This window comes from Corvus hawaiiensis, chromosome 4 (genome assembly GCF_020740725.1).
Source record: "Corvus hawaiiensis isolate bCorHaw1 chromosome 4, bCorHaw1.pri.cur, whole genome shotgun sequence".
NCBI lineage: Eukaryota > Metazoa > Chordata > Aves > Passeriformes > Corvidae > Corvus > Corvus hawaiiensis.
In genome coordinates this window covers 34,227,353-34,255,060 of record NC_063216.1, presented here as the reverse complement: position 1 = coordinate 34,255,060, position 27,708 = coordinate 34,227,353, and the positions used below count along the sequence as shown (strand labels likewise).

General features: G+C 46.1%; 1 protein-coding gene across 3 annotated transcripts in view; it reads right to left on the bottom strand.

Annotated features, from left to right (window-relative positions):
- NTN4 (netrin 4) overlaps nt 1-27,708 on the bottom strand; it is a 48,035-nt gene that overhangs the window by 17,684 nt on the left and 2,643 nt on the right. For all 3 annotated transcript variants that reach the window (XM_048301102.1, XM_048301104.1, XM_048301103.1), the window contains exons 2-3: nt 26,274-26,803; nt 8,758-9,036 (exon numbers count right to left, since the gene is read on the bottom strand). In XM_048301102.1, coding sequence (XP_048157059.1) covers nt 8,758-9,036; nt 26,274-26,803 — 809 coding nt within the window. The remainder of the gene's footprint in view (nt 1-8,757; nt 9,037-26,273; nt 26,804-27,708) is intronic.

Below are 27,708 nucleotides of genomic sequence, written 5' to 3'. Positions count from 1 at the left end.
GAAACACTGTAAAACCTTTCTCTTTTTCTCTCTCGTAAACATGAATACACCTTTGCAGTACTGCAGGAATAGCACCTACAATCTCAGCACCTAGCTCTGTATCCCCAGCCATCTCCAACACAAATAAGTATGAGAAAAAATAAAACCAACCCCCTGAAACATAAATATCTACTCATCCTAGGCAGAATTTTTGCCCCACAAAGGAAGAATCAAGGATAGCAGAAGGCCCATGACTGACTATACTCGGACATGTTCATGACAGATAATTTAACAGCTAGACAGCCCAGTGTAAGGGGGTAATTAGAGATGAAAAGCCAGCACAGCACACTTGGTGCCAGCTGCTCTGTCAGTTGCTGGCATTACTCACCCTATTGGCAAATGCAACGAAAACAGGATGTAGCCAGAGGGCATGAGCAGCCTGGCAGTGCCTGGCTGCAACAAAACCAAGCTCTGCAGCAGCATGGCTCTGCTGGCAAGGCTGAAGGCCCTGCCTTTTCCCATGGAGCATGGCAGGTAGCTACCTACTGTAGCCATTTTGATATGTGCCTGTGCTTGTAGCTTTACTCTGCTCCACATTTTGCTTTTAAGTACATGGTTCAGCTTCTCCTGCTGCTCAGTAACAAGCTGGGGGCCTCAGTAGCCCTGTGCTCATGACACAAGTTGGCCATAAAGCCAATGGAGCTGCACCAGCTGCTGGCTGCTTTTGGCATCATGAGGAACACAGGATAGTTGGGGTGCCTGGTGATCCAGCCCGGAGCTGGGGCATGGCTTTAACTGCTGCTGGAAAGTGCTCCCTTCCATGCTGTTTAACTTGTGGTTTTACAAGTGCGCTGTTCCTAACTGCATGAATTGCTGCCGAGACCGCCACAAAAGGTTCCTTTGAAAAGCCTCAACAGTAAACAAAACAGAAGAGGACCTTGAACATGTTGTAAACAGCTCCTGCTTGTTACATATGTGCATGCACACACCACACACACTACTGGTGAATGATGACTTTCTGATTTATTCATTCATAATGAATAGATTTCAGCTGCTATCTCACAGGAGTCAAATGTAACCAGCACAGAAAAAATGTCAAAACTGACCTGGAAAGTCCTTCAAAGACTTTTCAGCAGAAATGAAAATAGCAATCTTTCAAAAACATTTAAAATTCATTCCTGCCTTGTTAAAATGTCAGATCATCAAACAATACAGAACAGCAACTGGGCTGTGTAAGCAATGGATAGGTACAGATGGAGTCAGAACGCACAAGCATCTAAGCCAAAGTGAAGATACTAAGCTAACATTGTTTTCTGTGCTATCTGGCCTCATCACAGGTATTAGTTGATCTCACTGCAGATGCTACTTGGTCTGTCTGGCTTACCGTATTGATATAAGCTTAAACGTGTGCTCATGTTTGAGAAGAATGAGAAGTAAATATAGAAAAGAAACAACAGATTTGGAGGGTATACTTAGTTCTCAAAGTGTGTCTTGTGTTTTCACATTTTCATTATTGCTACCACCAACAAAATATTCTTCAAACTCTCAGATGCCTCACTTTCCTAAATTACCGCTCTTCGTTGAATTTCTCTCTCTCATATTTTTTAGACAAGATCCACACATAAACCAACGTTACAGATTCACTTCACACACATTTGAAAGCATACACACCTGCTTGGAAATAGAAAATGACTAAACCTGTACTGGTCATCTTGTGGTGGTTTTGATGGTGTCCTAACTCTTTGATGCCACTTTTGGTAGGAGTTTCTTGCAAGCCCTTTGGCCATTGAGTGGTTATGGCTAGACAGGTTGTACTAGCCTGAACCACATCTGTGACCACAGAAATCCTTCAGAAATCCTTCCTCACAGGACTGTCCCAGCTGTAAGGGTAGAGGGACCCACCAGACCCAGGACATACATGATCAGGAAGAGAAGGTGACCTGAAGGAGTCAGAGGGTGCCATGGTCAAAACCAGGGGGTCCTTTGGTGCTTTTGCAATCATGATGCCAAAGTGAGAAGGACGTGGGAGAAGAATTGCAAACAGAAATTGTCTCAGACATGGGGACCCTTGAGATTACTTTAGGGATGTGTGCTTCCCCTTCCTGTGCCCACAGCCTGTAGCCTCACCCTCCAAATTCAGCTTACTCCTTGCCAAAGCCATACAAAGAATCAGTGGGGACCCAATCAATCATCCAACGGCTGCTCAGCATTAATAATCCAAAAACTCATCTGAAACTCAGCAGCACCTCAGAAACCCTCAAAGAATTAAGCATCCCAAGACACCAGCAGAGAGCAAGGCAAAATGCCCCGCCAAGGAGCATTCATGGTTCCAAAGAGTAAGAGCTCAGATTTTCTGGAAACCCAAGTACTGTATAATAGAGCATGCTGCATTGCTGGAATAAAGGAAGGAGGGTGAAAATACAACAGAACAGAATCCCAAGAACCTACTGTTCCACCATTAATTTGGCATGCAGAGCTAATAAGTAAACCACTGAATAGCTGTGCACCAACATATTAATATTAATCTGTATGTGAACTCCAAAAAAAGAGGTTGTATGTAATTTAAAAACTGTTGCCGGGAGGAACGTGTTCCCCATCCTTATCACAACGATGCTGCTTTGCAGTTACCTTTCCTCAGGGTTTATCACAACCAGCCGCCATCAGCTGCTCCTTCCCAAGTGCAGATCCCACTGTGGATCCCACATGCCCTCTGCTCACCTGGGCAGGGCCTGGCATGGCTTTTCAGTAGCCCAGCCTGTGATGCACACTTCAATGCAAACCTGTGTGCCCCTGCTCGCTGCAGGGCTGGGGACTCATAATCTCAGTGGGATTCAAGTTTGGGTGAACACCTGCAGAGTTATGGGATGCAACGGCCTGGCTGACCCCGCTTCTGTATCAGAAGCACTACCCAGACTCCAATCTTTGGGAGTAAGCTTTGGAAAAGTCAGCAGGTTTCCCAATTCTGATGGTGCCGTGCCTTTACAGCCCTGCTACTTAAACAGGTTGAGAAAACTTTGCCTCTCCAAGATCCCCTCAGGTCTCATAGTGGCCCCAACCCCTCTAGGCCAGGTAGAGCGTGGGGTGCAGACCCACTAATGAATAAGCAAAACAGCTAAATGGGCAGCTGAACCCAGTGAGCAGAGGGAAACAGAGTCTTTAACAGCTTGCTTCTCAGTGCAACCATTCAGTTAGTACCTTCTTTTCCATATTCCTTTTTCACAGAAGTTTAATGAAAAGTCAGACCTAAGTGATTCAAAAATCTTGCCTCAAGCTGATGTATTTATTCTCTTAGAATAGCATTATAATGATTACCCCCAAAATAGCTCTGCTTTAAAAAGTCTCTCCAACCTAGCTTTATCCCATTGAAAAAAATATCTTCTTTCTTTTACATAATTCCAGCATGACAGAAAACATTTTTATGCATTGGAAACAAAAAAAAGGTGGATACTAGCAAGCCCTTTCTTGCAGCCCATAGGTAGATGTGTATTTTTTTTAGTTATCAAGAAATACTATGAGAGCTAGAAATACGAGAAAGATAGGACAAGAAGGGGTAATAGAAAGAGAAGGGAAGTGGCAGCAGGTGAAAAACAGCCAACAGACTGCCTACACTGGGCAAATTAATGTCTGTAAGAGCTGTAGGAGGGCCACTTGCAAGACTGGTCTGCCATGCAAATACCCTGTCATGCCATGGAGCAGCTGGGAGACGAGGCTGAGAAACCAGCCCAGCAGCTCTGCTGGGACCCAAGGTAGACGGGGGAAATGACGTACCTGGCCTTCAGGATTTCTCCAGCATCTCAGCACCTTTGTGAAGGCAGAATGTGATCCCTGTGCATTGACAGGGGAAAGAGGACATATTTTCCTCCCTTTTCATTCACTTCAACTTATAGTTAACTGTAAGGCGTACCCACTAGGGTCATTATGGAGCATCACTAAATACACAGACACAATTCCCAGCATGTCTCACTCCTTTAAGCATTCACACGGCTCCTGACTCATTTAAGCAGCAAGGCCTTCTTATAACATTTTTCATTTTGTCATGGGGTCTTTATATCCCAGTTCACTTTCACACTGTTCCCCTTCTTAGCTTGACAGCCCCGTCGCAACGTCAGTCATTAGAGGGCACAATGCAAACAGTGTTACAAAAGTTGCCTTCTGTAAGATAAACGAGCGACTGATTTCTCCATACAAAGACAGTTGCTAGGGCATGCTTCCTTCCAGAGCCTTTTGTTGCCAAATTATAATCTTCCAGCGCTTCCTTTCGGATTGCAAATACATAGGGCTTTTTCTTTAGTCAAATCCTATAAAATACTTTCCCCCATATTTATCATGTTCCAAAATGTTGGGCAGTGACAAAGAATGCTGCGCTGGGGGGAAAAATGCTTTCAGTCACCTGTTATGAATTGATTTATATTGTAAGAACTCAGCCACTATGTGGAGTCCAACACAAATGCACATTAAAAGAAAATCAATGTCCCAAAGACCTGATAGCATAAACAGTCTAAATAGCTGGGAGGGGCAACTGCTTTTAATAGAATTTCCTTTTAGAACTGCTAAAACTGTATTTTTTTTTTTTCTCTCTCGCCTTTTTTTTTTTTTTTTTTTACTTTCATGGAAAATGGGCATGGTACCAGCCTAAGGGAAAATGGCAGCATTCACACTGAGTCTCTAGCCATAGCTTTTAAACTCTGTTGTGCTCAAACTGCTGTGCCGGTTTTAGAACCAATGCCTACTGGTGGCTGTCAGCACACGGGGAGGTATTCTTTTCCCAAAGCACCAGACAACCAAATTTATGCATGAGAAAATTCTCATATCCTATCTCATTCTTGGGAGAGAATACAAAGCTTGTTGTCCAGGGTGTGGGGGCTGTGTGGTGGGTTTTTTTTAATTCCTTGTACAATAGGCTTCTGTCAGCGTTGCTCTGGAAGACCTTGAACATCTTTTGATGTCAGTAGCATGATAACAATTTATAACAGCCACTGGGTTGGCCACATGGGAAGCGGGGGGGGGGGTGAATATTCACCCTGCCTAACTACACAGAAGTGCTTCAGCGGAGTATCTTAGTCCACCCAGGATCCTGACCTTCATAACTATGGAAGGAGCCTGGCGAGATCAGCTGGCTAACTTGCACGAATCCAGATCCAGGGAGGGCCAAGGAGTCTCTGAGATGGATGAACTCCAGCTCTCACCTTGAGACAGAACTGCACAACCCAGGTGAGGTACCTCTGGGTTTGCTTTCCCCACTTTGGAGCCCTAAATTGCAAGATCCTACTTATTTCCAGGCTTGCACAACACTTGCCTCTCCTCTTGCATGACACTTGCCATAGCTGCAAGCAGGGATGCTTTAGCTGGTAAGAGGCCAAGCATGCACTACAACGGCCCCATGTGCGGAGGTACTGGCAAAGGGTGAGAAGCTCCTGTGCCACAGATCAGAGGAAAAAACAGTTTTCTCATGGCCACTGAAGATCAGGAGGGATCTCCTATATATGTGAATTCTTTTGTCTGCTCATATTTATGGTTTGCCATGTAATGCAGCTCACAAAGTGATCAACTGCTTAGCATGGTATAGTAAGACGTCTGTTTGTCCATGCATATCTTTTCCTGGGTATGCATTGGGCTGTTGCTGATGAGATTTGGGTAGTGACCCTTTGAATAAAATTGGGAGAAGTAGGAAAGAGAGAAAGTGTATCTGTATCAACCTGACAGTTGTCTGTTGCACACAAGTGTACAACAAGAGACAGTCAGGATTGTACTACCCACAAGGAGCAGCCCTTGCCATCCTAGGAAGGCAGCCAGGTCTTCTCTGTAGTCTTCCTGAGGAGCTTATGGAAGTATATCTTCCTCTAGAGCAGAAGTTCCACATGTATATTCAGAATTCACCTAAAGGCTGACATGGCATTCCTGATACTCAAACAAAACCAGAGTTTTCCTACACAAATTCCATTATATTTTAGGAGAAATGGTAGGTGGGGGAATTGCCAGCAAGAGAGGAGCATCATGGAGAGTTTTGCAGCTAGATGGTGATGAGGGCACAGAAACAAATCTCTTATCAGACTCTGTAAAGTTGAACTTTGCTTTGACTTGACTCAGACAAATTGCAGACTGAGGTTTCCCCACTCCAGTGAATGGAGCTACAGCTGCTTCTGCCAGGGTGGAAGGAGCCCCTCTTTGTTCATGAAGCCACCCTGTTTGCATCCCTGAAGGTGTCCGAAGCCAGTATTATCTCATGGCCAAGTGGACTTGCAGTCTCACTTCAGCCATTCACAATATTTACCTTCAAAGCTGCCACCTTCTCAGCACACAATTGTCAAGATTTCAAGAAAAAATACATCCAACAGGAGGAATCCTGAGGCAGCAGGTGGGCCCATGTCCCAAGCTGACCGTCCTGGCCCCTTGGGTCAGAACCCTGCACCAAACCTGCCAGAGCAGCAGCCCCCAGCATTCTCACATACCCACGCTGTTTTGTCAGATCATCTCTGGGTGAGGTGGCTGAAATGCTCCTGGTCACTTTGTGAGATCTGGCTGAGACCTGGCACCTGGCTTAGTGCTGCTGGGATACCCCGACTTACTGCCCAAAGCAGCCCAAGAGAAAAATAAATGTATCACACCTGGGTCTTCTGCTGGCCAAGCAGGGACTGAAACTAAGGCTGCAAGTTAGGATTTTGCCTGTAGGCTGAGAACAAGTGGGGGGGGGTTAAGAAAACTTGCACATAGATTTTTTTTGAAAAGTTGTTTGGTTTTTTTTAAACAATCTTAAACATACTTAAATTTTGATGTTGACTCTCTAACTTAGGGCATATTCTTCAGCAGTGCTCTTGTCTAAACAAGCATAAAAACAGAGCCAGATTTTATAATCATATTGTGAAATGCTACTGTGCTTCCCTGCTTTTGTTGTCCTCAGTTTTGCAGTGATGGTTCTGATAAAACCCTTGGTGGATAGAGTTACATAAAGACTATACTGAAGTCTCCATCTCCCTCTTGAATGATTGGTCATAATTCTTCAGAATTATATTTTCTGTGAGTTTTTCAGGTGAAATATATAAAAATGCTCCCTCTCTGAAATCCTACTGTCTTTTCAGAAGTTTTTTGACTTCTACCACTTAAACAGCCACAGACATTGCACTGGCAAACCCCAGGCTGGGTTGCACGAGGCGGCTGTCACTGCAGTCCCTGAATAGCAATAGCCTCATGCCACAGGAGCCTGGCACGGTCTAGGTTCAGCCAAAACTGCCCCAGTTCTATGATGGAAAATGTGGTATTGGGAGAGGAAAGCTCTTACCGTGCTTTGATCCTCCCTGCAAACCATGGGGCTGTGTCACCCCTACACTGGCACATCTCCCACAGGACATGCAGGATGAGGTGTATGATACAGTAAAATAAGTCAGCCTCACTGTAGAAACGTCACCTTTGGGACTCCTGCCACATAAACATTTATAAGCAGAGTTGAATTTCCCCCTCGGGGCCAGTGCAGGGGTTTGTTGCTATTTCTTGCTCTGTTTTCAGTGCGATTTTGGCACTTGCTTCCTTCCCACAGCACTGCCTGTTACCTGCACACTATAGTTGCCGTAGGCTGTAGCCATACTGGAAGCCTATTTGGCTGCAGGCTCTGTTACAACTCTCAGTGGTGCTCCAGGACACGCTCCCGTGCAATTGTATCCCACCAAAATAATCCTGAGCAAACAGCTCCTTTCAAAGACTTTCGCTCAGGGGACATCTGTGGAAAGCAGAGTACTGCTACTTGAAACAGTCTTATCAATCACAGTGCTGCACACTTTCAAGCTGGTATTCCTTCAAGATGTTGCAAGGCTAGCTCTATTAGAAGGGAAACATGCTGTCTGCTTCATGTCTGAGACTGTAATTTAAGTGAAATGAGAGCTCTCTGAAGAGCTGGACCCCTTACCTTGACTAACTGCCTTCTTTTTTTTAATGATTTTTCTCTTTCTAACATTATTCAGTGCAGTATGTCTGGCTGCTCCGACTTTCCCTACTGCTCCTCTGCCAGCAAAGCCAGGGCTGTCAGAGCCAGCCTAGATGGGCAGAAAGGATAAGATGTGCTGGGGGCAGCAAGTGTCCCTGGACTGGCTGGGTGCAGGCATGCCATACCACAGGCATCCAATGTGTTGGCCACTGCTGTGCCCATCACCTGCCCTATGGGTTATTTGCTCTTGCTTCCCTGGAGTTTAGGTCTTGGCGAGTCCTTAGGGATTTGAGCTCAGAGCTTCTGTGATGGGAAAGCAGAGCACAGGGGTTTTTTTCCAGAGAGAGGTATTGCAAAGTGCAATGGAAAGCCCGTGAGTGAGAGTCAAAATCCATCTCTATCCCCTTGGTTCAAGACCCAACCCAATATCCTTGGATCCTCCAGAAACAATGGTAGTCACATGATACCTGGTACCTTCAGAGAAGCTCTCCTCCTTCTTTGTTATCAGAATGCCCTACATTTTTTATCTTTTAGATATTCTGTTACTGCAAGTTAGCATTTGGGCAGAGAAGAGTGTCAGCAGTTTAAATATTTTTAAAGATCTATCTGAAATTAATAAATTACGTGGAGCACCTTTGAAGGGTGAGAGTCCCACACCAAGACACAAAGGAAGCTCAGCACTTCAGTCCCACATGGAGACCCACCTCCTTTGTAAAGACCATTTCTGCTCACTGTGCTTGGAATCTAGGGCATCACATGTCAAATATCGCATGCTTAGACCTGTACCATACTCTATACCATCCCTGACTGTTTTTAAAACTCCACTTTCTGCAGTGCAGACATCATTGGGTGCATGTACGTACCACATGGAGAACCCCAGACGCCTTGATGGGCTTGAATCCAGCGACAGGGATGCAGTGGTCAGCGTGGCCATTGCAGAAGCAGCTGCCCTTCACGATGAAGTCATAGATGGCATAGTGCAGGGATGGCGGGGGCTGTGGGGCTGGGCTGGCCGGGAGGCAGGGGCAGCCCTGCCGCTCCAGCAGCCGCACGCGCAGGTTGGTGATCTTCAGCTGCGCCTGGGCTTCCGCGCTGTATGGGTCCTCTGCGGCATAAGGCGGTGACAGGGCTCGGAAGATCACCTGGGCAGAGAAACACAGCAGGTGAAGCAGAAAGGAGGATGTCAGCCAGCTCCAGGGTGGGCCATGGGGTGGAATGGCAGCGACAGCATCCTCTGGGAGCATGCGCCAGGCTCTCATGATGCTCTTTCCCCTCTGCAAGGGGTGGGCGCAGCAAATCCACCTCCAACTCAGTGTGCACAGGGTGATTCCCCATGAACCCTTATGTTCCTCTCCACAAGAAGTATGGACCTTATGGATGTCAAGTGACACTTTGCCATTAACTTAAATCAGGGGTGGGTGCCCCTGCTTTGTGGTGTGGCCCAGCACAGGGACCAGCACCCTGCCAAGTAATGTTCATGTGGGGTACTCTTCATTAACATTCCCTATCCCAGAATGGGTATGTTTTTAAACAAATATAGCTCATATTTCCAAATATTTGGTTCCTATCAGTTCCAGGATGCTTCCTAGTAGAAAAGTGATTAGGTGTGGCAATTAGTGACAGCAAGCTGATAATCAAGAAAACCGAGATAAGAAAGAAAGGAAAGAGGGGGGCTTCCAAAGTTTAAATAAATACTTATCATTCATTCTTTATTTTAACTTCAGTCTGATTGAATAGGTAAATATTGGCTCAAGCTGAATATTGAGAGCATTAGATAAAAATTACCAATTTTCTTGAAAAGGTTTATTTTAAAGTTTTTGGTCTAGCTGCCTACAATGAGAAAACAGAAGTATATACTTCATATGACTACCATTGACATAAAATAACACATTTATGACACCTGTATTAGCTACTGGTACATTCAACTTACAGTGACACTTTCTGAATAGTTCAGTAGTTTTTCACTGAACAGTCACTGATGGCTTGATGAACTACAATAATTAAAAACAACATTTGAGCAAATCGCTTGGGTGTTTGAGGGTGTGATGCAGCCTAATGACTCAATGCACTACACCCAGCAGTGATTTAAAACCTCCTCAAACTACCCTGCTGCCCTGCTGAAACCACCCATGCCACCCAAAATGCTGGCCAGCCTCTTGCAGGCAGCAAGGAGGTAGCTATTATTTCCCACCTGGTGAGAGGCAGGGCACAAAATTTCTGCTGTTGCTATCAGGGATCACAGCTTCCTACCCCTAAATCCACTCCTTCCAGAGAAAGCAGCTGATATGCTTCAGCTGATGAAGGCTTCCCTTTTATTTGATCAGGATCCACAGATCCTGGAAATAATGACCACAGTGCTGCCAGCTGGCCTGCCCACAGGCTTTGCCTACCAGCTGCTGCTTCCATCAGCCCCACCACTGCTGGCACTGCTCCTGGCTGGGACCTGGCTTTTCTCCAGAGCTGCCAGAATCCAGCCAGAGGAAGCTTTGTCTCAGCCTGGAAGGAGATTTAGCCCTTGTTTTGGAGCTGAATGGCGGCAGCATGCTTTTGCGTGCCCCGCTAGCCTGCCAAGCACAGTTGCTGCAGCATGCTGGTGGCAGCGGGGCTCAGCTGTGCTGGAGCTGGGTGTTGCATGCTGGCAAACCCATCGTGGCTGCAGTTCTGCACTGCCATGCTGCAAACACTCCCTCCCAAAGGTATCTGGGCATCTTCTGCCAGAAAGACACAGGTAAAGGAGAAGGTTAACTGGGACAGGTGGTCAAGGGACAAGGCTGCTGAGCGTGCTCCTTGTGCAGAAGTGTTGAGTCCAGTGAGGGGTATTAATAAACAGTAACACACTTCAAAAGAGGTCTTTTTCCCCCCTCTCTTTTAGGGATATAGAGAGTTTGTCTTCTTTCTTAAAATAAAAATATAAACCAGATATCAATAGGAACCCAAGTGAACTCCAACTACCAAGTCCTGCACTTCTACCCAAGGCTTGTTATTTACCCAAATTTAAATCAATGTCATTCTGATCACATTTACTTGTAAGTGGTTTTGTGAACACAAGATGCTTTCAGATATGGAAAGAAAATTCCTTGGGAAAAATCCAAACTGGAGACATTGATTTCCTTTTAGTGGAGTTGGTAGAAAATGCCGGGTCAAGAATTTTCAGTAAAAACTAGCATTTTGGGTGTCTTGATATTACATAAATTGCATCTCAGAGAATTCTTTGTCCTAATTCAGATGAGAGCAGGGAAGAAAATATATAAATGGGAACAATTTATGCTAGATGGAGCTGTAGACTTTCTTCTCATGTTTTCAGTTTTCCTTATTTATCTATCCCTGTTTAATGCATGTGGCTGATGTTTGTGGTTCTAGTAAAGACAATCGCAGCAAGGAAATCAATAACCCTGAGTGCCTCTGCACTGACAGAGTTAAGTCTTGTCTGTGTGGAATTCAGGGGGAGTTGTGCTGCTGATTTCAACGGAGCCAGTATTCCTGCTCAGACCCTAAAATGCCACAAACATTTCTTTTTATGGCTACATGAAAACAGTGATGCTAAACATGAGCTCTATCTGTAATTCCCAGGGGCTGCGGGCTCTCAGCTGCTCCCCCCTGGCTGTCCTGTATTGCTCTGGCTGTGCCCAGCAGCGCTGGCCTGGGGAGCTACACTGTGCCCTGCAGCTGTGTAACAGAGTGAGCCTGGTCTCAGTGCTGCCAGGACAGTAAACATCCCCATCCCTCCGTCCCAGACCCTGGCAGCTCTGCTTTAATAAAATACTAACTGGTCATTATAACATGTAGGGCATCATACAAATAGCCATTCTCTGCTCTGACACAGCAGATTCAGCTGGGATTCTACAGGCCCTCAGACAATGCATAATAAGGTTAAGGATGCGTTTCCCAGCAAGATTTCCCTTTTCAGTCGTTAACATCACTGATTTATCCCAGCTGGTCTCAGGAGTCTGCACATGACTGGAGCCACACTGGTCTCATACAGCTGTCATGGGTGATTTCCAGCAGCCCAGCCACACATACACACATGGGCAGTGCCATATTTACTGCTTTTACCTCTTCTTGGGCTGTTCCATGCAATTGTCCCACCAGTAGGATGGGCACGGGGCTACTAATGAACCATGACTTGCACAGCAGACCTGCCCAGGTTTTCACACCTCTGGTTCTGCTGGCAACTCCCAGCTACTGTAGTCAGTGGTCTCTTCAACCAAAATATTGCTTAGTTTTAACAGTGTAGGGGAAGGGTGTAGGAACAATTGGAAAAGAACATTTTGTCAACATGTTTGTGCATCTGATGAGGTTTTGCAAGCCCATTGTCTCCCTGGTGCCACTGGGTAGGCCTTTGGTGCCACTGTCCAGCCAGGATTCTGCTCTGCTGGCAGCAAGCCTCACCAGTAAGCACCTCATGGTGACCAGACCTCCGTCTTTCCCACTCAAGTCTGTCTCTGTGTATGAGGCCTACTAACAAAATATCAAACCCCAGCATCACAATGTTAGGCAGATGATGTGACTTATGCAGTAGTCAGCCCCACATATGATAGCAAAGTGTGGAAGGCCCTGATCATTACACCAGCAGCTCTGAAATGTATGCACTAATTAAAATTTGATATTTTGTAAAACAAGTTGGAAGTCATACATTGAAGCCCCCCAGCATTTTTGTGCTTTGCATCCACATTATATCCTATCAGAAAGATGTTTTCATTCCCAGTGTTGCTAGCTCACTATAAATCTTATGATATTTGGGATTCTTCTTAAATACAGTCCCAGGAACTGAACCTTTATCTCAGCTTCCATTGAAAATGAAGTATCTAGCAATAACTCATGCCACCAACCAGGAGGCAAATAGAACCACTAAGAAACAAAATACCTAGTCCTTGGGGTAATGTTCATTCTGTGACATGTGGAATGATGCTGTTGGATCCCATGTGCTGTAACAGCAACCTCTGCATGAAGGAACATCAATTGAGGAGCGATTTAAAAGTTGTACAGAGACTTTTTTTGTCATGGTGGTGGTCTTTCTACACAGCCAAATAGGAGCTGTAGTCTGCAGTCTCTGAGTGAGGAATGCCACTGCTGTGCCTCAAGAGGGTTGGGCTCACCTGACCCTCTTAGTTCGATGCCTGTTGATTGCAGGAGGGAGCCCACTCCACTCCCAGGGGAAGGCCATTCCACTCCCAGGGGAGCAGGAGTGGATAAGCTGTTCCACAGTGCCTTGCAAGTACCATGGAGTAAAAATACTCTGCTCTGCTCTTCAGTCAGACCACTGCAGCTGTCTGCAGTTTGGTCACATCATTACACAGACAGCCTCTAATAAATTTCCACAGGGTTTCCATTTCCTTATGGGCTGTCATGAGCGACTCTTGCTCTGTTGATTATTTCACAGGTTCTAGTGGGAGAAGAAGCCTGAGCTCCTCATCATTCCGCAGATGCAGAAATGTAGCCCTGTATATAAATAAAGCAGCAGCCATGGACATGGTGCACTCAAGTAACCACTTGCACCACAATGACCTTGATATATAAATACCTAAAGTCCCTTTGCAAGAAGTACACTAATATGTTTACACGTGAGAGGCAACAAAAGGACATCTTTATATATAAACTTCCACAGTGGGAAGGAAAATGCTAATGAATGATTTCAACAGCAACAAAACAGGCCATTAAGTCGAAGTTGCCTGAGGAAGTCAACAGAACCAACAAAAGATTTTCCAGGAGTAAAAGTTTCTTGATGAGTCACGGGCTCACCTCCACCGAACAAAGCTGCAAGGGCCCGGATCTTTGTCAAGATGCAAATGTCCAGAGCAATAAAGTGGATCAGGATATATCCTTCAGGATACAAATGCCTTTGACATTGAAGAAACATGGGCGATCCACAAAAAGCTTCTTCCTCACAGATCTTCAGAAACAGGCACAGTTACAGAGGCTTTGGACAGGGTCCTGCAGCTGCCATGCACGTGCTCATTCCCTGGGTCCCGGCACCTGGCCAGAGGTGCCACGCTCCAACCTCCAACTGGGAGCCTGGCCTCAGCCAGGAAGGAGATGGTTCATGAAATGGCAACATTGATAAATTACAGAGAGAACAACTGGATAGGGGACTCAAGAAGCATATACACATGGGAACAAGCCAACAAACAGGAAAACAGCAGAAATAAAAGCAATAAACAAATATTAAAAACATTAACCACATTTTTACTTGGTTGTAAATGAAAACCAGGGTGGTAACATTGCATGAAGTGATGTGTGATTTCTTTCCAAAAGAGACTGATGCACTCTACCCTGTATTGTCTGACCTGGATGCATGAAAATGTATCTGTAAGTACTCTACAATAATGACCTACCCGTACTAGTGATTCATTAGCTCAGGGGCATTTGATAAATTCAGTACTGGTTTACTTGATATTTGCTGGTGGATTTATTCCTTTCAGTGTATTTTACAGGAGCAAAAGAAAAAATAGTATGAATAAAGAGAATGAAAAGTTTGTTGTCTTATCCAGATAGACAGCAAAAGCAGTGAGGGATGTGCATCACTTTACAAAAAGGCATATGATGTCTAAGTAAGTGTTTAACAGAAAAGTTAAGGTTTGCATTAGGAGTCTGCAGTGACTCTTGGTATGTAGGCACTAAATAAATGTGCTTAATTGGCCTGTATTCTGGGGCCCTGTGGAATCTCCACGTCACTGAAAGTGATCTGATTTATTTAGTGCCTGGACAAGGCTCTGAAAATGTAGGCAGTAAATGCAGTGGTGGAGCTCTGCCAGCACATCCAGGACCTCAACCCTTTGCCTCCTGAAAAATTTCCCTCCAGCACAACAAGCAGCTGAGGCTAGACACTGCTTGCCTGGGGCTGGGGCTGAGGTGAAAGTAAGCCCTTGTCTCTGACATCCTGGCTCTGGGATTCCCAGCTGTGTGCCCAGCATTGCCTCACATCTGCTTGTGTTCACAGGCCTTGGCTGTCACTTCAAACCATGGCACAAGCTGAGATGGGCCATGCTATATCACTGCCTGGTACGCTTCTGCCATCCCCCAGCCACTGCCTGCTTGCACCCTGTCCCCCTGCGCCTCCCTCCACAGCCAGAGCAGCCCATCCAACAGCCCAGGAACTCTCCTGTAGGCACTACCCGAAAGTGGCAACTGCTTTCAGCCTTGGCTGGTCTTGTTCAGAGAAGCTTAGTAGGGAAATTTTTTTATGGCAATTGAGCTTTCCTACTCAATAGATGTAAAAGTTATAAGCAGTAAATTCTCTTGGTAAACATTATGGAAAGCTCCCAGGCAGCAATAAGACTGGTTTCCAGAAAAGTGTAACTGAAAATATTAGTAATGATGCAATATGCATGCCAGCTGTCAACCTGGCACAGTGTCTGCTTTCAACTTCCACCCAAGAAATGTATTAAGAGCAATAAGCTCATCATCACCACAAAAGCCTGATTGATGGAGCTGGATGTAAATTTAGCTGCAGAAATACGCCAGTCAGGTGCTCCCCCTTCAAAGAGAGCATTCTCACACCTCTTTCACACACTCCTGCTTAGTCACCTTCAGTGCTGCAGAGGAATCTTGGAGCTAAGACCATTCTGTGCTTGTCCCCCTGTGCCTTCCCAGGAAAGAGTAATTAAGCTTCTCACACCAGAACCTGTGCAGGGTAGACTGAGATGAGACTGTCTTACTGTTCATGTGAGGATGGCTTGACTTTCAAGGTTTGCTGTGTCATGCAGCAAGACTCAAGCTGCACCAATGAATCTAATTTGGTACCCTTGGGGAACAGGAACAGTCCTACCTGCCCTGACACCTTTGGGGACCTTTTTTTTTTACAGTGGGAAGCCTCAGGCACAGGAGCTGCCTGGTTTAACACAGTCCCTCAGCCCTGCCAGTGCAGGATCAGCTCAGGCACGCCGACTGTGAGATGCATTGTCTAAACACCAGACCTAGTGCTGGCAACAACCAGCAGATTCCCTGCCCTCGTATGCCTTCTGAGAGTGACAGATACTCTGCAGACAGCTTCTTCTGTCTCCCGCTTTCAGTATTGAGGGTGCAACTCTATGCTAGCGTTTACCCTCCTGGCCAGTATATTAGTTTCTGTGATTTTCTGCATCAGTGTGGTCAAAATCTGCCAGGCTCTCCTTAGCTCTTCCTGGAGGGGACAGCTGTGTCTGCAGAGGAATATTTTGCTTGCAAAATTAGTTCCCTACAGAAAAGGGCCCTGTGCCATTGCACTGCGTGTGTATCCAAGTCCCAGCCCATCAGTCCACTCTAAAAACCTCTGAAACCACTGTCTAATTTCAACCACTTTTTGGAGATACACCTTAAAGGTGTTAAGCTCCTGAAAGTTTTAAGAAAACAATCTCGTTGCTTCACAAAATCAAGCCTGTTGGACTACTACCCCCTGTGAAGAAGGCTGCTAGAGCCACAATGCAGGTACCTTCTACTGACAAAACAGACTTATTTCATATATCACCACACCAAGCAACAAGATTTTAGGAGAGAAACCTATGTGCATTTCTGTGCTATGTTCATTGCAATGACCCTAGGCTAAAAAAAGACTGGTCTTCTTTTTGGCAGATGCTGCAAATAAATCATATGGTGTGGAAAGTTCATCAGCCTGAGCTGGGCAGGTATTACCCACCAGCTCCTTTAAAACCCTTCTTCATTTTTCTGCCTGTCAGACAAAGTGGACTGCAGGGAAGAACAGTCTCTTTTTCTTGTGGAGAGGTGCATACTTCAGCATCTCCTGGATGAGGTGAAACAGCAATAGAAATTGGAAAACGTGCCCTTCCTCTGCCACTGCAGAGAGGAGACCATCAGAGACACTAAGATCACTGTGAGCATTGGAATCTTGCAGGCCACAGTGTTTAGCACTTGATCAACATTCCCAAGCAACCATGACAGAAACCCACTGCATACCACCAGCAGCAGTCCCTGAGCTCCTTGAGATTCTGGAGAAATGTCACTCCTGCAGCAACCTTAACAAGACTGCTTCATATAATTTGATGTAAGACAGCATTTGGCCCATGCCTCCAGCCCTTCTGCAGTTTTTACAGCACATAAGTCAAGGCAAATAATCCCTTGCCTCACCATCCAAAAGTTATGCAATCTTACAAAGATTTCAGGAGGAAAATCCAGCTATTTCAAATAATCAGCCCTCGCAAATTAATTTATACCAAGGTAACTTTTATCTTTTGGGAAACTCAAAGCATTCTTCTGCCATTCTCAAAAGCGAGAAGCTGTACAGGCAGAGTTCCTACTCACATGCAGCAGCTGGCCAGTGAGGGGCTGGAAAAGGCACAAGGAGAGCTAGGCAAGACCTTTGGGATTTCTACAGGATCCTTGAAATCTCTGGCAATAATCAATCTGATGAGAGCCATCTTCTCAGCTTCTCTTTAACATCCAACTACACAATTTCATTAGATGAAAATGAAACACTGCTAGGTCATTCCTGTCTTCATGCAGACAATGATCACAAAAGTAATGTTCTTATCAGAAAAATCTCTCTACAGCTCAAAACTCTTGGATTTCTTCATCTCCGATTAATAGTGCTTCTCCAATAATTGACAATTTATTCCACAATGGCTCTATTTTGCCTAACCATTACTTTCACTCATCAAACAGATAGAAACACTCAGTTTCTAGGCTCACAAAACCCTCCAGATGCATTATATCATTGGCTATGAACTACCAAGAAAAACAATTATTGCCTTTTTCTCATCTTTAGAATCACCATTTCCAAGGCTGCACTAGCTTAGTCAGGAAAATGAACCAGCACAGCTCAGCTGATGATATGAAGTCCTTTGACCCATCAGCAAGAAAGATGGTATTTAAATACTCTTCCCTCCAGCAATTCCCCTCCTTTCCCCATCCCCATAAAAGATTTATGTTCTCAGCCTTGGCCTGTCGGCAGTACCTGTTGTGCATGTGGAAGACCAAAAAAACCTGGAGCTACCTCCAAAGAGCCAGACAAAGGACTGGACTTGCTTCTTCATTGGCAGGGCTGTAAGAAAAGCTGGCTCACTCCCCAGAGCTGCAGAATAACCTCGTTAACAGCTTCTGAGCACAACACACCACTGCAAAAGCCTGAAAGGCAGCAGGTTAGTGTTTCAGTAACTGTAGTGGTACTAAGGATCAAGGGGATTTCTTTCAGCCCAAGAGTAACACAGTTCCATGAATATTTTTCAGTTGCTCTTGTTTATAATGAAAAGGCTTTGTGTCTGTAGGTTGCTTAAACTACCCAGCTACCACGAGCTAGACTTAATTCTAGGAAAAAGAACACCTGTCTGAATTCTACGTAACTACACACTGTCCAAAAGGTCACAGGGAACAGCACCCCTCCTTCAACCCATAGCTATAGATTTTGATTACTGGAATGAGGGATGCTGCAGAGAGACTGGTGGTAAAATACTCATAGCATATGCATCTAGTAAATTTGGTTCTGGGTATTAACTTCTTCCTGTAAAATGTTACCCAGGGAGAATTTGAGAACTTCACCATTTGTGTAGGATTTTGAACGTTGTTAGACTGGGTGTCTCACACCGACACCCACTGTTGCATGGCGATTAATCTCAAAGGAGCTTTTGATCCAAAACTTCTGAGACATGTCAATACATTGCTTTAGGTTACACGCTTCCCATGTAACCAGTTGTATCCAGGAATCTCAAAGAGAAATGTGGCAGTCCTACTTTCCAGCCAGAGAACTGGAAGCTGAATAAGTGAGCTAGCCTTCTCTTCATCCAAAAATGAACTGTGAAATGAAGCAGTGGGGTGCAGTGCCTGAAGAGAGGCTCTGGAGGCACCGTTAAAATCCTGTGGCACTTTTCTCAAGGGAAGCAATAGTCCCACTAACAAGGCCAGATGCCAATTTACAGAATTAAATTCCGCCTACCCAAACTGCTCTTGTTTCATGTGGGTACAGCGCTCTTCACATCCTACATAAGAAGTTTGGAAAGGGTCTCCTGGAGCCCTGGGACCCATTCCCTCCTGCTGTTGGCAGCCTACAATATATCCCCTTTCATAGACTGGTCAAGCTCCCTCCAAAGAATAATTCGTTTTAGCCATAGTTGGAGGTGGATCCAGAAGCAGTTGTTAGAAACTTGCTGTTCCAAACGGGACTGCTGATATGCACTGTTAAACACTGGCTATGCTCCATCCCAAAGGCGGCTGCATTTCGAGAGCTGGCCAAGCAGAGGGCCAACCCCCAAGTGCCAAAAGCACTGGCAAATCCAGGAAGAAAAGGAGACGATCCTATGGGCTAGTTGTAATGGGAGAAATCATGCAGAGGATCATGGGGCAGGTTGGAGAAGCATCTTGCTCTTCACATGCCCTTGTCCTTCAGAGATGCTGAGCATCTAGGAGGCCTCATTAGCGGCCATGTCACTCCTCTAGGATGGCCCATGGGAGAGGGGGAGGGATTTATCACAACCTGGCCCACAGATCTGGCAGTATCATGCCTGGTACTCCACATACAGAACACTTTAAAGGCAGGTGCTGGTGCCCTGAAAACAACTGTTGTGTTGCTCAGCCCTATTGGTGACTGAACTCTAAAGTATCTTTTATGGTAAAATTCGTCAGAGACCAAAGGTTCATCTCCACATGTGCCCAGAATGGCCCTTTTCTCCTGTCCTCCCAGGCACAAGTGAAAACTGAGCTAAAGTTTCCCATTTTCCCCTGATTCGCTTTTTGCTGCCCCATTATTTAAAGGGAGAATCTCCTCCACTGCTGGAAATCTGAACTGGCTTGTAAACCCTCCACAGTGCTTGGGAAGATGGGCTTCCCTGCCAGGAAGGAAAGCTTGAGGACCAAACCAAGGGATGCACCTCACCACAGCCATCAGCAAGGTGGCTGGTGGTGAGATGGTGTCCTGCTGGTGTGCTGCTACTGCCAGATGCCACAGCCTAGGATTTCTAGGCTCCTATATAATTTTATTGACTCTAGTTTCATATACTTCACCTCATTAACGATTTCCCTAGAAATCATTATTCTTATGCTTATGGAACAATGGTCTGTGGGTTTGTATTTCCCACTGATTCATTTATTAAATGTCTTTCACATTGTTCCCTCCCCACTTTCCCCTGCCCCTAGCCCTGGCCACTCCCTCAGGCTCTCCCTATTGGTTCCTGGACCCCAACTCCGCCCATGGACCGCCCCTGCGATCTGACAAAACCGCCCTGCGGCTGGCTCACAGGGTCTTTCTGCCTCTGGGGACCACCAGGAAAAGATATAACCATTAAAGGCCCTCTGAAGCCCTCGTGGCGGAACCCTTCTCACCTCCTTCACCATCACTGTGCTGTAAGGCTGATAACTGCAGGAACAAGAGTGCGAGCTGTCCGAAATGGACTGCAGGAGGGTGAAATGGTCACTCTGCCCTAAGCAGCTCCACTGAGCTCTCTGGGAAAGCTGCAGCTTGCTAAGCCAAACCTAGCACTGCAACAATGGTCCCTGTGTCTTGCTGGATTCAGTGATATAATGCAAAGAGCTGGACAGGGTTTGGCCATCACCCCAACCACCCCTAGCTGAACAGACTCTCCTTTGCACATAGCATTTCTGAACAGAGCCCAACAATTTGTGTTTTTCCAATGATAGGATGATCAGGAAGATGCTGTTAAAGAGGTCTTTTTCCTACAAAGGGCACTTCTACAAAATGTAGAGATGAAAACATACTTCCCTGGGTATGTTCTTGCATGTCCTGAGCACTGCTGAACGCCTGTCAGGATACCTCTTTCCTTCTCATCAGTTTGGGCCTTTGTTTTCTCTCTGTGCAGACATTGGTGGCACAGGACAATTAAAAAAGATGTTTGCAGCCCTCTAATAGGTTGACATCCCAGGCTGTTTTGAGGTTATTCTTGCATATTTGCCCAGGTTTTCTGTGGAGCACTACAAGTGACTGAATTCAAATCTCCTGTTACCCACAAGATCCTTAAAGGATCTCAGCACAATAAAAATGCAGCTTCAGTTCAGGACAATGATGATAAGCTTGAAAACCAAGCTTATTCGGGCCTAAAAGGTAAAAAAACCCCAACCAGACAGAAGTTTCTACAACTCAAAATCAGGACTCAAAAATAAAAGTTACTGACTGTCTTTAACTCCTATTTGTGTCAGCAGTGAGTGTTACAACCACTCACAGTCTGTCATGGTGAGACTTGTGAGTAGAAAGACACAATTTACTTCTGCTCTATGCAGCTAATTTCAGGCAAAACCAGTAGGGCTGGTGTCCACATCCTCAAGGAAGAGAGGCAGGCTGCATGCAGCAACAGTGAAAGGCAAAACGTGAAGGTTTTTCCGTTACGGAAGGCATGAGATCAATAAAATGCTCAGTAAGACACGCATCCCACAGCAAAACAGTGGTAATGTGATGTTTCAAAAGTTAAAAGCATGTTAGAATTTGTTGCTGGAATATAGTCAAGCTGCAAATATGCCTCTTCTATAAATAGCACACAGCAACAATAGCTGAGGTCTCCAAGTGATTTATTAGCAGTATTCTAAATAGATGAACACTACAATAAGTTACTAATTTACTAAAATCTTGTCAAGGAGACTCTGCTTCAGTAAGCCCTTTTATCCTGGAACTTGTCTAAATGGGGACACTCAGGCGAGCTAATCTGAATTGACCACAGATGGGAATGTAAAGTGAATGAGATAATTGCATTGCAGAGTGGACAGTCACTCTCACTCACAGTTAAAGAATTAACATCTGCTAAGGGCCCCTTGTGGATGAGCCCTCAACAGTGATCCCTAGCCAAGGATAATTTTAAGATTAGAGTGTCAAAAAGGAAATACTAATATGATCTGAACTATGGGAGGGAAGACAGCCTTTTACGCATACTGGTAAAATTAGTATTCTTGTCTAAGCATGAAGCTGAAAGAGTTTATTTCTGCATCTTGTTTACTGGGATCAGATTATGTTTGGCTGGTGAATCCAGTTCTGATTTCCCTTGCAATAATGTGGCTGAAGGGTTACACCCTGAAAAACAGTGAAGATACTCAGCATTTGTAGCATTTTTGCATGATTCAGGCTAAAACTTGGCCGTAGCCTTTCTTTTAAAACATTGGTGATACAAGGCTAACATTTAGAGGTTTCTGCCTATGCTAAACAAACTGCTGTTGTGAAACAATTAATTCACTGTATTAATTAATTCACCTCAAATAGGCAGATGCTTGAACCTTGCTGGAAACCCAGCTTGGCTATACCAAGGTTGGGATGCCAGGGCAGGAGGTGGGCACCCACCATCTGCCCCCCTTTCCTGCTCTCTACTGAGGAGAGGCTCAGTTGGTTTGTTTAGCTTCTGTATCCTTGCAGAGAAATCGCTGACTACTTTGCTGGTTGTTGAAACAGTGTTTCTTCTTTGCATAAGGTCAGACTACAGCCAGGCTGCCCTGGTACGGAGCTCGGCTCAGCAGAGCCCCTGAGCTCTCTGGGCACATGCTGACCTGTGAACTCATGCTTACTTCCACCAAGAAAACCATTTAGACCAAACCCATGGCATTTTAGTGCAGTGTTCCAAACATCAGTACAGCTTTCAACCTCTTTGCTTGGCAGTTCTGCCCAGATTTGTCCTTTCCTTCCTAATCCCACCACTGGGTGGTTGATCCTCCATCTCTTGCCTGCCTCAGGCTGGAGCCACATCCACATCAGAGATAACCATGTTCAGTGGACTTGCAGCATTAGGGACAGGAAGTAAAGAAGAGCAGGGACCTGCCAAGTCCCTGATGAGGTGATTCTACCTATCAATAGACCTTCCAAGTGCCGCACATGGCGTGTGACACTTCTCGTCTGGTTCCTGCTGCTGAGGTGGCACCCAGCTTAGGTGACTGCAGCATGGTGCCACTTTCCAGAAGTATCTCTCTCCCAGTGCTCTCCACCATCCCAGTCCCACCACTGCAAAGGGAAGCCCAGAGCCACACTGCTACAGAAGGATGAAAGGCATCTCCCAGAGCTATTTCAGCATTTCTGAGGTCTGAATCTTTGAAATGAACCTAGAGGCTTGGCAGCTTGTTTTCTTCACTACCATAAATCTCCTCAAGATCAACATCATGGTAAATTCTGATGAGGGAGGATTTTTGTCGTAAGAGTTGAAGTCAGCATCTAAGGAATGACTCATGATGATGAGGGCAGAATGCAAAAACTCTAATCTTTCTTTTCAATCAAAAGTGAAGCAGATACACCTTTGACCCAAATTAAGACAGGTGATATATTGAAAAGAGGCCCTAAGCCTCTGAGTTCTGCGGGGTTCTGCACTCTGATGCCTTGAACTGGGGCTTGTAGGCTCTTTAACAATCGGCAGAAATGCAGGTGGATCAGCACCGCCTGCTCTTTGCAGAGGGTACAACCAGAAACCACCAGCCCTACAAGCCATAGGTCTGTGCCTACCTCCAGTGACATTTGGGGTGAGTCACCACCACCTGAGGCCTCACCTGAGACAAACTGCTCATCCAAGGGGATAGCAGTGAGTGAGCTGCCAGCAGCATACAGAGACCCCAGCATCCTGCAAAATCCTGCAAGCCCTTAACACCATGCCCGGAAATGCACATGTGGCGTTGAAATGTCTGAAGTGTGAGAAAGCAGTATACAGACAGTGGGACACACAGTTTGGATCATGGGTTACAGTTGTTACATCACAGTTTAAAAAAAAAAAATCTCAAAAGTTAAAAAAGAAATCCCATGGCAGTCACAGAATTTGTAGTTGTGCTTTAAAGAAAATGAGTAATACCCTTCAGAGTAATGAGTAATACCCTTCAGACATGAACATTTTGGATGACTGCATATTTGAAACCACTGTTTCAAGAGAAATTACTGTTTCCATATGTCTGAAATTCAGTGCTTCCAAAGTGGGAGTAAAGCACAACATAACTCCAAACAGAACACAAAACTCTGATGTTTCTTTAGGTCAGATACATGTTGCTATTGGCAGCTACTAGTAATTGCTGGAATGCAGCACACTGTAATAAATTAAATGGGATATTTGTTAAGCATGCAGGCTTGCCATCTGGAGAGCTGCTGCTATTACTTTGCAGGTAAAAAGTGGTATTTAATTGCAGGAAACTGAAGTGTACCATACGAGCAAAATCTTCTAACCTCCAGCCCCTTGGATGCAATACTTGTTTAAAACCTGGAACAATTAAATGCTCTTGATTTATATGCTTCTTTGCAATAACACAGACTAAAGCCATGCCAAAAGAAGAGATCCCACAGAAGCAAGCTTGGTACATAGCCTCTTTTTGCAGCATGCTACTGCAGATGCATCAAACACTACCAAATTACTTTTCATCTTGAGACAGGCATTGGTTTCTACACACAAGACCTTGGTTCTACTGTCCCCACACATTGCACCAACCCAGGGAGGAGCTGGCCCAAGGCCAGGATTTGCACAGGTTCTCTCCAGGCACAACCCCCATCCTGGTGTGCAGTGACCACAATGAAAACTGCACCAGGGTGCTAGCAACATGGGACCCAACACCAATGAGGCAAATGCTGCCTTGTAGGATGTCCTGGGTTTCTCACCCCTGAGTAAAAATCCCTGGAAAGCTGAAAAAGTCATATGTCCCAGAGAAGTCCCATTGGCTGGCCTAAGAGCTGTGGATCTCAGTCCCTACACTCCATCACAGGCTGGCATAGGTTTAGGATTCAGGTGGTGGGATACAGAGGCTGGCACAAATACTGAGGGCCTGAGAAATTCCCAGTGGGGTACATACATCCTTTCTTTTGTGGGTCTCACTTTGTAGTTAGCCCTGATTCAGAACCACAAAATTGTTTGGATGGGAAGAGCCCTCCAAAGATAATCTAGTCCAGCATCCCTTCCATGGGTAGGGACATATTTGAGTAGATCAGGTTGCTCGAAGTCCCATCCATCCAACCTGGCCTTGAACACTTCCAGGGATGAGGCATCCACAGCTTCTCCGGGTAACCTGTTCCAGTGCCTCATGATCCTCATAATCAAAAAATGTCTTATGTCCAATCTAAATCAATTTCAGTATAAAATGGTTGCCCCTTGTCCTGTCATAAAAAGCCATGTTGAAAAGTCTTTCTCCACCTCTCTTGTAAGCCCCTTCATATATTGCACTCTGAAAGGAAGTTTAGGCAGCTTTTGGGGGGCACAAGCAAAGGATGTCAGGAAAAGAAAGAAAGATAGCACTTCTTCAACCATTTGATTTAAAATGTAATGGAATAGTCATTCTGGATCTGTCTGACAGGTCTGGATGTTTCTGAGCTGATGAGAGCATGGAACAACTTCTCCTAGGGCAAGACACTGGCTGCCTCCTGTGACACAGCTAAGAGATGCACTTTGGTGAAAAAACAGCTCTCAGTATTTCTGCAGAGAGTGGCTTCCTAGCCAGAGCATGGCTAGAGGTGACCACAAATGATTGCAAAGGGGTCTGAATACATGATTTTTCTCAACATGAATGCTGGTCTCCAAGGATCGGGCTTTCACCTCAAAACCAGTTCTCAGCAGAAACTACAATGATATAAGTGATCTCCTGATTCACTAACCAGATTTTACCCTTTCTCCGTGTTAGACCGGAGGGGAATTTTGATTAAGCTTTTAGGCAAGTTTATTAAATTAGGCCACTAGAGGGAGCAGCCTTTAAAGTCCAGAGCTGGCCGCCGGGGATGCGTCCCCACGAGACGGGGACCCAGGAGGGCGGCCCCATGGCCGCGGCTCCGAGGGGAAGCTCTCCAGCACTGGGGGACAGAATTGCACTGAGGGAAGAGTATTATTGGTAGCGCCTCCAAATGCATCATTTGTTATCTGCTGTTTCTGATACTGAAAATCATCTTTCACGTATTTTTTTTTTCCTTAGCAAATATGATGTCTTTCTTCCTTTTTTTTTTTTTTTTTCTCCAAAGTTCTTTTCACATAAGTGTGCACAGGAGAAAAGAAGACAAGATACAAGTTTTAAAATTACCTGGCTAACCTGGTTTATGGGAACCATACTTCAGTGTGTGGTGAGTAGCTTTGGCTGGTTACACGCCTACTTCTCAAAGAAGGCAGTTACTATTAGAAGTCGATCTGGTGATTATTAATTTTAACATAGTTGCATTTTGGTCAGACTGATTTGCATCACCTCAAAACCACACGCCTGCAAGATCTGGAGAAAGCTGTCCAGAGTGACGTTCCCTTATGCATTCCTGAGGAATTAGCAGCACCTGCCTAGGTTGCAGTTGTGCAGGGGAGTTCACCAGGTGAAAGAAAAGGAAGTTTTTGGAAAAGAGAGGGACTACGAACTCAGCAAAGCAAGAGGCAGGGCGGTGCTTACATCACCTAGGAATGAATTACGTTAATTCACCTTGTGCGATGACAAGAGATGCTGGTGTAGTGAAATATGAAGCGTAAACACCGGTGCAGAGATTGCAGAGAGAAAGGGGGCTGGAGCAGGGGCTTTCTCGTCCCAACCCAGGCAGACTTACCTCTCCTCCAGTGCAGGGGAAGGCGCTCGAATATCTGGAAGTGCAAATGGCTCCTCTCTGCGTCACATCATCCTCCAGCCCGAAGGTGGCCGAGCAGTTAGCAGCAAAGTACTTGTAAGGCTTCCACGTCTCGCCGAAGTCCTGGGAGCGCTCCAGCACCATGGCAGCCGGCCTGGGCGACTTGAAGACCATAATCAAGTGAGTGAAGTAGAAGGTGGCTTCCAGGTCCAGGCGGATGGTCTCGCGGGGGGCGTCCTGGGCCGCCTGCCACCAGGTGCGGGGCAGGCGGAACGGGGAGTCGGCCATGGCGGCGGGGGGGTGCGCCAGCCCGGCCTGGGCCTCGCTGCAGCGGCCGCACGAGGGGCGCCGGCAGCGGCGCTGCGCGTCCTCGCTGTAGGCGCAGAAGGGCTCGGCGGCGCCGCGGCCGCAGGACGTGTCGGTGCGCAGCGCCCGCCCGTGCGCCAGGTTACCCATCCGAGGGTTGCAGGCCTTCTCGCAGGGGCTGCTCGCTGCCGCCACGCCGCCCAGACCTGCGGGGCAGAGAGCGGGGCGCTGAAGGCGGCTCCTGAGGTGGGAGCACCCCATCCCGTCGGAGCAGACGCGGGATGCTGCCACCGCCGAAACCGTGTGCCGCTGGTACCCACCGAGCCCTGGAAGGGCTGTGGGAGTGTGGCACCGCTACTCAGCTCTCCCCTCTGTGGAGCTCAGTGTTGTCTTTAAAAGCAAAAAAACCCCACCCCAAAACTCTTCAGGGTTTCCCTGCACTTGGGAAAATCCCTACCAAGAGATGGAGAGCAGGCAGGAGGAGAGATGAGTACACCCTGCCCTCCCGCCTTGAGGGACTAGAGCAGGGCTGAGGCTTCAGGGCCATGCCACCCATGCCTCGAGGCCTCCAAGGGGATCCAGGTGGCCCTGGAGAAGTGGAGAAAAGCAGAAGAAAGGCAGCCTGCTGCCACAAGGCCAGGAGGCTGCCATGGGGAACAGCATTGCTGCAACCCAGCCCACCGTGCAGCACATCAGGTGTCCGGGGTGTGAGAGCCCATAGGAATATCACCTGCCAGCAATGACCCCTTTCCCACCACTCCAGCTGTACCCCAAATCTTCCCACAGTCAGAAACTTCTGCCAACATCAGTGTTTAATTGTAGCACTGCTTAAGTTTGGAAAGCCTGTTACTGGTGTATGTAAAGGGAAGAAAAAAGAAGTTTTGGTTGAAATTATGCTGGCAAGCTGCCACACAGCTGAGGCGCTGTGGTTTTTGTTCAAGCTTTTCTGGAAGTCCTGTCAATTTTAAAATCCACAGTTAAAGTGTCAAAGAAAAATAAAATCACCATGGGCTTTACTGTGAAACCATGTAACTTCCACATGTAATCAATGTAACTCTTGGTGCAGGAATGCTTGATTAGAAGCTCTCCAACTTTTTATTAATAACTGTAA